The 12,046-nt window shown below is 42.1% G+C and overlaps 1 protein-coding gene across 4 annotated transcripts in view; it reads left to right on the top strand.

The window, feature by feature from the left end:
- Positions 1–12,046, top strand: part of SLK (STE20 like kinase) — a 121,327-nt gene that overhangs the window by 55,956 nt on the left and 53,325 nt on the right. For all 4 annotated transcript variants that reach the window (XM_077455255.1, XM_077455254.1, XM_077455253.1 and 1 more), the window contains exons 5-9: positions 2,661–2,733; positions 5,841–6,035; positions 8,311–8,392; positions 8,478–8,609; positions 9,980–11,275. In XM_077455255.1, coding sequence (XP_077311381.1) covers positions 2,661–2,733; positions 5,841–6,035; positions 8,311–8,392; positions 8,478–8,609; positions 9,980–11,275 — 1,778 coding nt within the window. The remainder of the gene's footprint in view (positions 1–2,660; positions 2,734–5,840; positions 6,036–8,310; positions 8,393–8,477; positions 8,610–9,979; positions 11,276–12,046) is intronic.

The raw sequence follows: 12,046 nt of genomic DNA, 5'->3' as shown, positions 1-12,046 counted from the left end.
GCTAGAGAGTTTTTTTATTCTTGGGAGAGTGCATGTGATCCACACATAGGACAGCTAGAGCAGTAAAAAACTTCTCCTACAAGCTTTAACCAGACACTGATAGAAGTCATAAGACAGCTATATACTGCTAATTAGAAAAGGTATTTAGTAGTTTATATTTACTAAAACGATTTCCATGTTCTTTGTACTGCTGGAGACCAGATATAGTGAGTGCAGGGTTGGTTTAGTAACACATCAAGACAACCCATTTGAATGGACTGCTACATGTACTGCAGGGAATCTAAACGTGCGCCAGCTGCATGTTGTGGTTTTTTTTTTTGTTTTTTTTTTCATAGCAGACTGCAATCTACAGTATTTAGTTGCAGTGAGCTGCCACACGGCTGCATTGAAGTACCATTGAAAATGAATGGTTCTGCAGTACACCAAGACCCATACCATGCTTTACCATGCCTTGTAGGGCCATGCATGTTATCACAAGGCAATGTTGTGAACAGGCCCTTATTTTACATGTGTATGGCCTACCAACATGTAGCATTAGCACATGTATGCACTCCTGTTTCTCACACACAGCATTTGGGTGTTTGGCATGTACCCTGGCCAACTACATATTTCACTATCACAGTGGATGGCCAAATACGCTGTGTATCTGAGCTGCTGCTCCAGAGATGAAGATATCTCTAGGGCTCAATCTGTTGGCAGAATAGTGAAAGCCCTGGGAGCCATATGATCTTTTTTTTTTTGCAGGCAGTTCCTTGTGTGTAGAAAAATCCCTCTTTCTGATTCACTATTGTGCAACTTGTTGTGCAACGTGGGACTGCAAAGTCGCATGACAAATCGTACCGCATGATTTCCAGTGAGTACCGTTCATATCTGTGCGACTTCAAAGTAGTCCCTGCACTACTTTGGTCCCACTTTGATGCGACTTAAGATCCATAGACCTCACGATTACACAGGCATAGCTTCAAGTCGCATCAAAATCAGGTCGTAATAATGGAAACCTAGGCTTAAACTTTTGCATCTCTACCACAAAAAGGTTATTATTAGCACTTTCACTTTTACCATCTTTTAATGTAAGCCATGCCTGCAGGGTGATCAAAGAACTACTCTAGTCTAAATAAAAACATTTCTCTAATGACAGAGCTATTAGGAACTCTTTTTGTGTAAACTTTTGACGATTTGGCTCAGTTTCTGAAGTGAAGGGCTGCTAATATGCATATGAAGTAGCAGCAGTGACCAGTCTTTATTACAGAAAACTCCTGCATAAAGACAAACACTTTTCATGCTGGATTATCACCCAATTCTCAAAGAAATATACAAAGCACACTGAGATTCAAATAAGAATACACATGGCTCTTGTATTAGGGCTTGTTTATGCCTCACCACACTCTGCCATTATGCACACTTCAGTAAGCAAGCTGTTCAAAATAAATGGGCTGCCATGCCCACAATACACAAAGGAACAAATCTTACTTCATTTTTATGCAACATACATCATGCATTGTGGTGCATTATAGTTTATTGCAGTGCAGATGCATTGGAGTGCCATTCAAAATGAATGGTACCACAAAGTATGTATAGTGTTACCATGTTTTATGGTAGAACTTGTGTTTTCGCAAAGGGCTGGTGTGAGCAGACCCATAGACAGTGTTTTTTTGTCAGAATTGAGCATTAATATAGCAGATCTTAAATGATGGTAATACCTGTGATTTTGTTGAGGATCTGAAGACAACCGGGACTGGTCATTGTCATCCAGAATACACTATCTTCAGCTGACTTATTTCTGAGCCGCCTTATGCCGTGTACACATGACTGGACTTTCCGGGAGACTAGGTCCAACGGTCTTCCCGACGGACTTTCGGCAGTGTTCCGACGAACTTTCTGAATGAACGGACTTGGACACACACAATAACATCAAAGTCTGACGGATTCAACCGTGATGACGTACGACGGGACTAGAATAAGGAAGTTCATAGCCAGTAACCAATAGCTGCCCTAGCATCGGTTTTTCGTCCATCGGACTAACATACAGATGAAATTTTGTTTTCAACCGGACTCGAGTCCGTTGGAAAGATTTGAAACATGTTCTAAATCTAAAGTCAGTCTGATTTTTCGACATCAAAGGTCCGATGAAGCCCACACACAGTCGAATTGTCAGACGGATTCGTTCCGTCGGACCTTGGCTGTTGAAGTCTGGCCGTGTGTACACGGCATTAGACTTTCCAGACCTAGGATTTCTGAAATACATTCCTATAATATGTGTGTGTGTGTGTGTATGTACGTACAGTTAATGTAAAATACCTGCTATTGGTAATTTTTTAAGTATTACCGGTATTTTATCAACTTTGGATAAAAATGTTATGTGTGTATACAAGTATATCATATATATCAGGAATATGATCATTTCTTTCTACTGGAAGATGTTTTTATTACAGAAAATGACAAAGCTATTTTGGAAAGTGGTAACAGCCATGCTTTTTGCTGTGGCTTTTGCTAAGACGTGTAGTAGTTCATGTATACAAGCTGTAATAAGTAGTTAGTTACTGCACTCTGAAATAAAGTGTGGTGAATGACATATGTAATTAAGTATTACAAAGTTCTGACAGTGTTTGTTACTTAAAGAATAATAATGTTTTTTTTGTTTTTGTTTTTTTCCATTAAAGCTGATTTTGGAGTGTCTGCTAAGAATACTAGAACATTACAGAGGAGAGACTCATTCATTGGTACTCCTTACTGGTATGTTTTTAAACTTAATATAGGTTTCTTTGATGGTGGCTCAGTTGGCATTCTTGCTTTTCAGCTCTTGGTCCTGGGTCTGAATTTCATTTGGGACACTGGCTGCAAGGGCTTAGTTCATTTTCCTTGCAGTATTATTATACAGGGTTTATATGCTGACCGGGATTTACAAAATAAAGGGAGACAGTAAAGTTACAATACAATTCAAGACAAGAGGGTTAGGAAGGCTCTGGACATGAGAGCTTACATTCTAAATCCAGCCACACATGATTTGAAATTCGGACCATTCAGCGGGGGCTGGCAGAATTTTGATCAATGTATGGTTTGGCAGGTTGTACAGAAGTCGATTTACTGATGTACAGCCACACAGTCAGATTTTCCCTGCTCAATCAGCTATAGCCTGCAGCACTCAGTGTATTCAGAATACATTGGCTTAGCAGGGAGTATTTCCCCATCCACGTCGAGTGTGTGGATGTCGGAATCAAGTCCAGTTTTTTTTTCATTCAACCTGCTGGTGGACTAAGAAAATGGATTAATGAATAAACTGCCTAAACAAGTTTCCTTTTGTGCTCAAGTTTCTTCTTATAAACACAAACATCAGTGTGATAGGGAATTATTCTGCAAGTTCCACAGGATAGGCACTGATATTAAATGATCTAGAAACCTATGAAGGACTGCCTCATACGTTTTTCTATGACCATTTATGTTTGAGCATGCTGCTGGATTGTTCATTCAGTTTTCACCAAATTTTGGCTTGTTCTTGATCAGCCTGACATTGAGTAGGGGTGTCGTTTTTCCTTCAGATTTACCAAAACCATATAATATGAGGTCAAACCTTAGGAGTTTCAATTTGTTTGCGATCAGGCAGGCCCTTCCACTACATGGTTTTGGTAAACCTGAAGGAAAAACTCAGCAGAAAAACTGATAGTGTGTATGGGGCTTTACAAAACTCTAGTGTTAGGAGAGTTTTGGAATATAGAAGCTAAAATTGAAATGCCTTTGGTTTGGTTTTTGCCCTTTTGGATTTTGAACTACCATCCTTTCACATACATATCGGATGCATGTGAGATGCTTCTTTCTGATCTTTTCCTAAAGCTGCTTTAAAGATGAACTTTGGCAGATTTTCACGAGCCAGACTAATGCAGCTCTGTATGCAATTATAAATCATGAAATTTATTTAACCACTTCAGATCCGCGCTATTGCCAAATGACGGCATTAGCGCGGACCTACATTTCCAGGACTACGTCTATTGACGTCGTCCTGGTTACGAGCGGCCTGCGCGCCCCCTGAGGGGCGCGCGCGGCGCGCTCTGTGATCGGCGAGTCCGTGAGACTCGCCTGATCACCGATCCGTGTAAGGGGTCGATCCCGACCCCTTATCACGTGATCAGCTGTCAGCCAATGACAGCTGATCATGTGATAGAACGGAGCCGGTAATCGGCTATTATTCCTCCTCGCGCTGACAGCGCGAGGAGAGAAAAAAAAAGCCGATCACCGGCGGCCGTGATCGGGACATCAGTCCCGATCACGGCCATCAATACAAGGGACCACCTGCCACCTGCCTGTGCCCACCTGCCTCCCGCAGTGCCATCCTGAAGTAAAATAAAAGAAAAAGTAAGTGCCCCCCGTCAGTGCCCACAGTGCCACCCACAGTGCCACCCACAGTGCCACCCACAGTGCCACCCAATCTGCCTCAAAGGTGCTGCACCCCAGTGCCGCCCATCAGTGCCCAGCAGTGCCGCCCATCAGTGCCCAGCAGTGCCGCCCATCAGTGCCCAGCAGTGCCACCTATCAGAGCCACCTATCAGTGCCACCTATCAGTGCCCATCAGTCCCATCTATCTGTGGTACCTATCAGTGCCCATCCGTGCCACCCATCCGTGCCACTTATCCGTGCCACCCATCCGTGCCATCTTATCTGTGCCCATCTTTGCCCATCAGTGCCGCCTTATCTGTGCCCATCGGTGCCGCCTTATCTGTGCCTATTAGTGCCGCCTTAACTATGCCTATCAGTGCCCACCAGTGCAGCCCATCAGTGCCCACCAATGCAGCCCATCAGTGCCCACCAATGCAGCCCATCAGTGCCCACCAATGCAGCCTATCAGTGCCGCCTAATCAGCGCACTTCAATGAAGGAGAAAAATGACCCGTTTGCAAAATTTTATAACAAACTATTAAAACATGATTTTTTTTTTTTTTTTTTTTGCATCTTTTTTTGTTTGTTTAGCAAAAAATAAAACTCCGAGCTGTAACTAAATACCACCAAAAGAAAGCTCTATTTGTGGGAAAAAAATGATAAAAATTTCATTTGGGTACAGTGTTGTATGCCCGCGCAATTGTCACTCAAAGTGCATCAGCGCTGAAAGCTGAAAATTGGTCTGGGACTGAGGGGGGTTTAAGTGCCCAGTAAGCAAGTGGTTAAATGCAAATTTTTTTTTTTTTATATACCAGCCTCTTTCCATAAGCTCTACAGCAAGTCTCAAACTGGGAAAGGAAGAAGCAGCACAGGGAGCAAATCACTTGTATTGTAGGTCTCATGTGCTAACAAGGAAAGAACCGAGATTAGCTCATCAGCCTGCTGCTTCTCATTTTACTGTCCATTGTTAGGCTGGAGGCAGAGATCAGACCTGAATGTGTTACTTAGAGAAAAGTCAGGTCTGAAGGCTGGCTGTGCAGAAGAGCTGTGCAAATTTCAGGAATGAAGGGGTAGAATTAAAAATTATTTGACAGGTAAAAACACTTCCATAAATACTAATTTTTGTCATTCTGAGCTTCATTTAAAGTCCCACGTTCTTCCTTTTTGCACCACCGCTGCCCCTTGCCGCGGTGAAGCGCTTACTTCCATAAATGTATATTATCTGTGTTTTTTGCTTGCTTGGAGTTCAGCTTTAAGCTGAAGTTTACATTCAAGTCGACTTTTGAGTGCAGAGAAAAGTAGTTCTCACTTACACAAATGTCATTGTACAGAAGCCTATATATTTTTTTTTTTTTTTAAAGGCATGGACAATTTGACAGTTTTTTTGCATCTTTTTCACATATAAGGTGAATTTTCATGGTTTGTGTTTCTGAGTGTTGGAATACTTCACATCTCTCTCCTCTTTCATTTTAGGATGGCACCGGAGGTGGTGATGTGTGAAACTTCCAAGGATAAACCCTATGATTTTAAAGCTGATGTTTGGTCTCTCGGTGTCACTTTAATAGAGATGGCTCAGATTGAGCCTCCTCACCACGAATTAAATCCAATGAGAGTGTTGCTAAAGATTGCAAAATCCGAACCTCCTACATTAGCTCAACCTTCTAGATGGTAAGATTATAAATGCTGCATATCCCTTCTGTTCTATTTATGTGACCACATGATCTTTGCTGAAGAGGAGGAGCAGCCAATCTGAACTCTAATTTTCCCCTTCAGTATAAATCATGTGGCCAGATGCCTAAAATTTTAAGTAGATGTTCAGTACTTGAGTATCTTGGGCATTTTCTCTGGGGAAGATAACTTTCCAGCCTTTGTTTCTCTTTATTTATCACAGCAATACTGTTAACCTGGTTTTTAGCCTGGCTTTATATACCCCAAGAACAATCCGGCACTTTGTTCCTCTCCTTTCCTTCTCACTTCCCCATGTATAAGGTGGCCATACACAAGATATTCTTGCGTTCAGCTGAACATATAAAATCTTGCAGATTTCCCCATCTATGCTGTACAGTAAAGGTGAATGAATCTCCAGCTGCACCCATTGTATTCTGACAGAATACACAGCTGCATTTAAATGCTGCCACTCCTTGGGCAATTTTTTTTTTTCATCCTCCTTTGATTTTGCAATTGAAGGATGATGGGTGGGAAAGTGGTGACAGAGCAACCCACAGAGCGAATTTGGAGGAGGGACAATTGTGAACTGGCCACAATTCACAAATTGTATGACCAGCTTAAATTATAAATAATATAACGTTTATTTATCTTGTTTGCCTAAATGCAGCTTTGCTCATGTGACTATGTCTGATACTGCATGTTCAACTCCAGCATTGGTTTGTAGGTTGACTTCCACGGTGCTCACATGTCGCAGCGTTGTAATGTTTGAGAACTGGCCAATCCAGGCAGAACACTATGAGTCTGTGCCCATGGTGTGTCCATGACAGCCTAGGCTTACACTCCTTTCACACCAGGGCATTTTGCAGGTGCTATATCGTTAGAAATAGTGCCTGCAATCCACCCTAAAAAAGCTGCACCATTGTCTGTAGTGTGAAAGCCCGAGGGCTTTCACACTACAGCGGTGCGCTGGCAGGACGTCAGGGAAAAGTCCTGCCAGCAGCTTCTTTGGAGCGGTGAAGGAGCGGTGTGTTTACCGTTCCTCCACCGCTGCTCCCCATTGACATCAATGGGGCAGCGCTGTAATACGGCCGGCAAAACGCCGCTATTGCGGCATATTGCCGGCGGTTTTAACCCTTTCTCGGCCACTAGCGGGGGGTAAAAGCGCCCCGCTAGCGGCCGAAATGTGTCGCAAATCCGGAAGTAAAACGCCGCTAAAAATAGCAGCGTTTTACCGCCGACGCAATGGGTGGTGTGGTGTGAAAGGGGTCTTGCAAGAATGGGTTGTGTGATGCTGGTCATCATTCAGCCTGGAAGTGGAGTATTGCCCATGGTACAAAAACACAGAGCAGAAGGTAGGTCGTTTTTAATTAATTAAAAATGAAGTCCATAAAATAAAAGAAGCTAGAGTTTGGCTTTAGGTATGCATGCTGTGCTAGCATGTCATGAGCTAGCCTAAGGAGTATGCACATCTAAAAGTATACTGCAGATCTCATTTGTTAGCAGATTACTTTATTAAGAAATTATCTAGCTGACCAGTTACAGAAAAGTATTTTTTATTTATTTTTTTTTAGTTTTTTTAACAAAACAACTTTATGCTCACCTAGGTGGATGCAGTGCAATTTTTCCAATGCTGCAACTGTCCTCCTCCACCAGTGCTAAGTCTGAGAACTGAGTGATCAAACACCACTGATTGCTCTGCTCTCTGCAGCCAGTCAGTGAAAATATATACATTTAAAGTGACAAGCTTGTTTGTTTTGCCCGGATTGATTGGATTAATCAATGTTTTTTTTTTTTTTTTTTGCTAGTATACATTTTGACATTGCTGTTGAAAGTGACTGTTGCTTCCCAAAAAAGTCCAACATACTTGCAATAGAAGTCTTTGAATACTTAACTCTCTGGTAGATAATATGTGTGAACTGCTGTGCAAAAGTGGATAGCACCCGGCAAAGTGTTCACATCCGATTGTGTCAGATGCCTGGTCCACCGCTGCGCTCAGTGGCTCCTCTGGCAAGCGATGCAAGATGGAAATAACTACAGCAGGTAGCAGTGGACCATGCATTTGACACACCTGACACTGGTGAATGCTGAACCTTGCCAGAGACTATATTGCTTTACACAAAGAAGTTCAGACTTGCTGCCTGTTGGTGAACGTTCTGTTACGCGATTCTAACAATTTTTTTTCTAAGAAGCGGCAGTCGCTTTAAATGGTAATGAAATAAATTATGAATATCTTTAGACCTAGAAAATATATATCTGCTCATATTTTTTGTTTTAGGTCAAGAGATTTTAATGACTTTTTGCGGAAATGCTTAGAGAAAAATGTTGATAATCGCTGGACTCCTGTTCAATTGCTACAGGTAACAGAAAACACAAGCACTTTGTATGGCAAGGGTTTTATACTTTACATGTTAATGAGTAAAATTTGGATGTGTTTGCCTGTAGCACCCGTTTGTGTCAGTGGTCCACTCCAACAAGCCCGTACGAGAGCTGATTGCGGAAGCCAAGGCTGAGGTTTTGGAGGAACTGGAAGAAGCTAAAGATGAGGAGGAGGACGATGAGGCTGAGACCTCTTTGGTTCGTGTTTTTGGTGTTTTATAAATTTTGAGATTTTATGATGGTGTTTGCTTGCAAATTGTGTGCATTTTGTAGTATGGATGGGACTTATAGTAGGTACAGTCTTTGGATTGTGTTTATAGATAAAGAAATAATACTGTACAAGTTTCCTCAACTGACAAATTATAAGGGTTAATTTACTGAATGGGCCCCTGATTTATGAGCAGTCATTTTTGTAATGCCACCTAATACACAAGAATCATTTTCCTGATTGAGGTCAACCAAAAGTAGAAAACTAAAAGGGAATAAAATGTAGCGCCTGCCAGATTGTCGTTTGTGCCATTAAAATAGATCTAATGCAAAAACTTTTTTTTTTATAGAAAAAATGTGGAGCGGCTAGAACCTTTGCTTGGCTTTTATTGATGTGTTGAGATATACCTTTCTCCAGGTTTTTTTTCTCAGAATAGGCGCAGGAACTCTTCCTTTCTGCGTCACCCCTTGTCTCTGCCTCCTACTCTCATCCGAGCACCATTCCTTGGTTCCACCCCCTACCCACTTACTGTACTGATCCTTTTCAGAGAGTACAGAACCAAGTATCATTTTGTTGTGATAAAAATTTTGTATGGAACTTGTTCCCCCTACAGCCAGCAACAATAGATCCCCCTCCAGCAGTAATGGCCAGCCCCCCCACAAAAATAGACACCCCCACTAACGATAGATCCTGGGACGCCATGATTTCTAACAGCAGCCCTGAGCACACCCCAGCATCCCTTGCCATTACATACATTTAGTGCTGATGGTGCCAGAAATCCATTCCCCCATGTTCCCGCTGGAAAAAAAAAAAGCCCTGCCTCTCTCTATGTACTGTAGTGACCATTGCAGCCAGGACTAAAAATAAAGTAAATCTAAAATTATAAAGTTAACAGGGAATTTTTTCCAAATAGGAAACTTTTGTTTTTCCCTTAATTTGAACAGATTTTCTCTTGTGTCTTCAGGACAGGAAATTAAGGTATTACTCCTCAGTAAGGATGAGCTCTGGCGTGTTCGCACAGCCCACGTGCAGAGCCCACCAGGAAGTCGGTGCTGCGCTAATCTCAGGCAGTGAGACATTTCCCGATTTCTGCAGCCACACATCAGGACAACGTCTCACCGCCTGTGATTAGTGCAGCGCAGTGCCGACTTCATGGCGAGCTCTGCACGTAGGCTGTGTGAACACGCTGAAGCTCATCCTTGCTCCTCAGTGGAACCAGAAGGCACAGAAAAATCTTACAGGGTCCAAAACTACTAAAATATATAGGCGTTCAAGATATTAAAGCACAGTATTTATTTGTACATGTTTCCAAGCACTTTTCAGCTTTTGTAATGTTTGTTCATTTTATTTATTTTTTTAGCCTGTTCGTGACAGTAAACGGGCTTCTTCAGACCTTAGCATAGCAAGCTTGGAAGATGATAAACTTTCCCAGAATGCTTCAACTCTTGAACCTGTTTTTGAAAAACCTACAGCTGTTGAGGCTGATGATAAACTCCTAAATCAGGATAACATATCAGATGCTGCTAAAGTGAAAGTGGAGGAAACACCTGATGTTCAGAAGCCTGCCACTCCAGAGGTCACCAGGAAAGAAAATGAAATACCAGATGCTGAGAAGACTGCGATACCCGTGCAAGAGTACAATGAAAAGGAAAAAGATGAAGTTGGTGTGGCAATTTCTGTTTCAGGTGCTGACAGCTTACCAGAAAAGGCAGAAGAGCCCTCACCTCCATTAGTGGTTGAAGAAAAGAATCCAGACCTTAACGAAGATCATCCTACAACTGTAGAATCTGAGGTCAGTCAACCTGTTCCTGTATCTGAAGAGGGAGAAATTACAAATGAGACAGAAGCAGAGAGTGCAAAACTGGACTTAATATGTGTGCCAAATGAGAATATTCCTGAGACAACAGATCAGGTTCCTAAGGTGGAACTTCTAGAAGAGCAGAAACCTGAACCTCATGTTGAGGAAAATGGTACAAATGAAGAATCAGTTGATGAAAAGTCTGATCAAACGGCAAACGCTAATGATGAAATCAAAGAGTTAACTGCTGTATCAAAAGCTGATGATATTCAAGAGGTAGTTGAAGTAGGTTCCCAAACAAAACCGGAGACAGCTGAAGTTTCACCTGAGCATGACAGAAGCCAAGAAGTAACAGAAGGTCCATCTAATATAAGCATTACTTCAAAGGATCAAGATGACCTAAAAATAGAAGATGCAAATGAAGTAAATCATGTAAATGGTGATGGAGAACTTGCACCATCTTTACCTGTTAAAACAGATGATGACCAAAGAGAGGATCCAAGCGGAATTCCTGATGACGTTACAAAAGATCTATCCAGTGAAAATGTATCTTCAGCTCCACAGTCCGATAAAGAGTCCATCCAAAGTCTTCCCCAGGATGATGCTGTGAATTCCAACGAAAATGCTGCTCTTCCAATGGATGAGTCCCAAGTTGGTGTACCTAGTATTAGTGTTATTGCTGCTGAAGAAGAAAGGAAAGAAAAATCAGTAGAGTCTCAGTCAGGAGAAACAGAAATTCAAAAGGAAATTGATTCTGACTCTGGAATGGGATCAACTGCTGACAGCGGCAGCATGGACTTGAATTTGTCCATATCAAGTTTCTTAACTAAGAAAGAATCGGGGTCAATATCTATACAGGTAAGAGTATAAGAACATTAAACTGGGGCTTTTCTTTGAATTCTCTCCTAAGTAGTAGGATTTGGGAAGTTTGTCAACCAATAATGTTAAAGTATAAGTTCACATTTTAACAAAAAATAATAAATGCACATTTTACATTTAATTTAGCATGTACTATTTTTTTGTTTTAGGAGCCTATTTTTTGTTTTAGGAAAGCATTGCACCAGCGATCAGCAGATCTGTCAGTGTAAGCTGTCTGCCCATATATCGTACGGGCAGGCAGTTTTACCCTGACAGGAAGAATCGACAAACTACCAAAGTGCTCAACAGTGCCGTGGTAGTTCATTGAGAACTACAAGCCCAGAACCGCAAAGGCTGTTGGTAGTTGTGGTCCATTAATTCACAGAACATTAAGGAATGATGCAAAGCCCCGCACAGCCGGGTTTTCTTTAGATTGTGGCAGCGAGTGGGGGGAGAAGATAACGCGCTCCCTGCCCAAACGGGATCGGGGGGGGGGGGGGGTGGGGCTGTTCCTTCATAGCACATGCGCCAGTGATGTCACTGGCTGCATGTACACTAAATAGCTCCTAAACTGTGCACGTTTAGGAGATATGTACACTACCTGTAGGTAAAAGTGATAGAATTTTACTTGACTTCAGTATAACCAGTCTTCCCATAGATGGATCAAAAGCAGGAACCGGCCAAATTTTGATCCATCTATGGCTGGCCTTGGACTGCCAGACCATGGGCTATTAGCAGCAATATTTCAGCAGACATATGACCACTACAGGG

The sequence above is a fragment of the Lithobates pipiens genome, unplaced genomic scaffold (genome assembly GCF_037356315.1).
Source record: "Lithobates pipiens isolate NorthernLeopardFrog02 unplaced genomic scaffold, aLitPip1_a1.2 Scaffold_25, whole genome shotgun sequence".
In the NCBI taxonomy this organism is placed as follows: Eukaryota; Metazoa; Chordata; class Amphibia; order Anura; family Ranidae; genus Lithobates; species Lithobates pipiens.
Note: the sequence above shows the minus strand (reverse complement) of the source record. Positions and strands in the feature narration are given on the sequence as shown.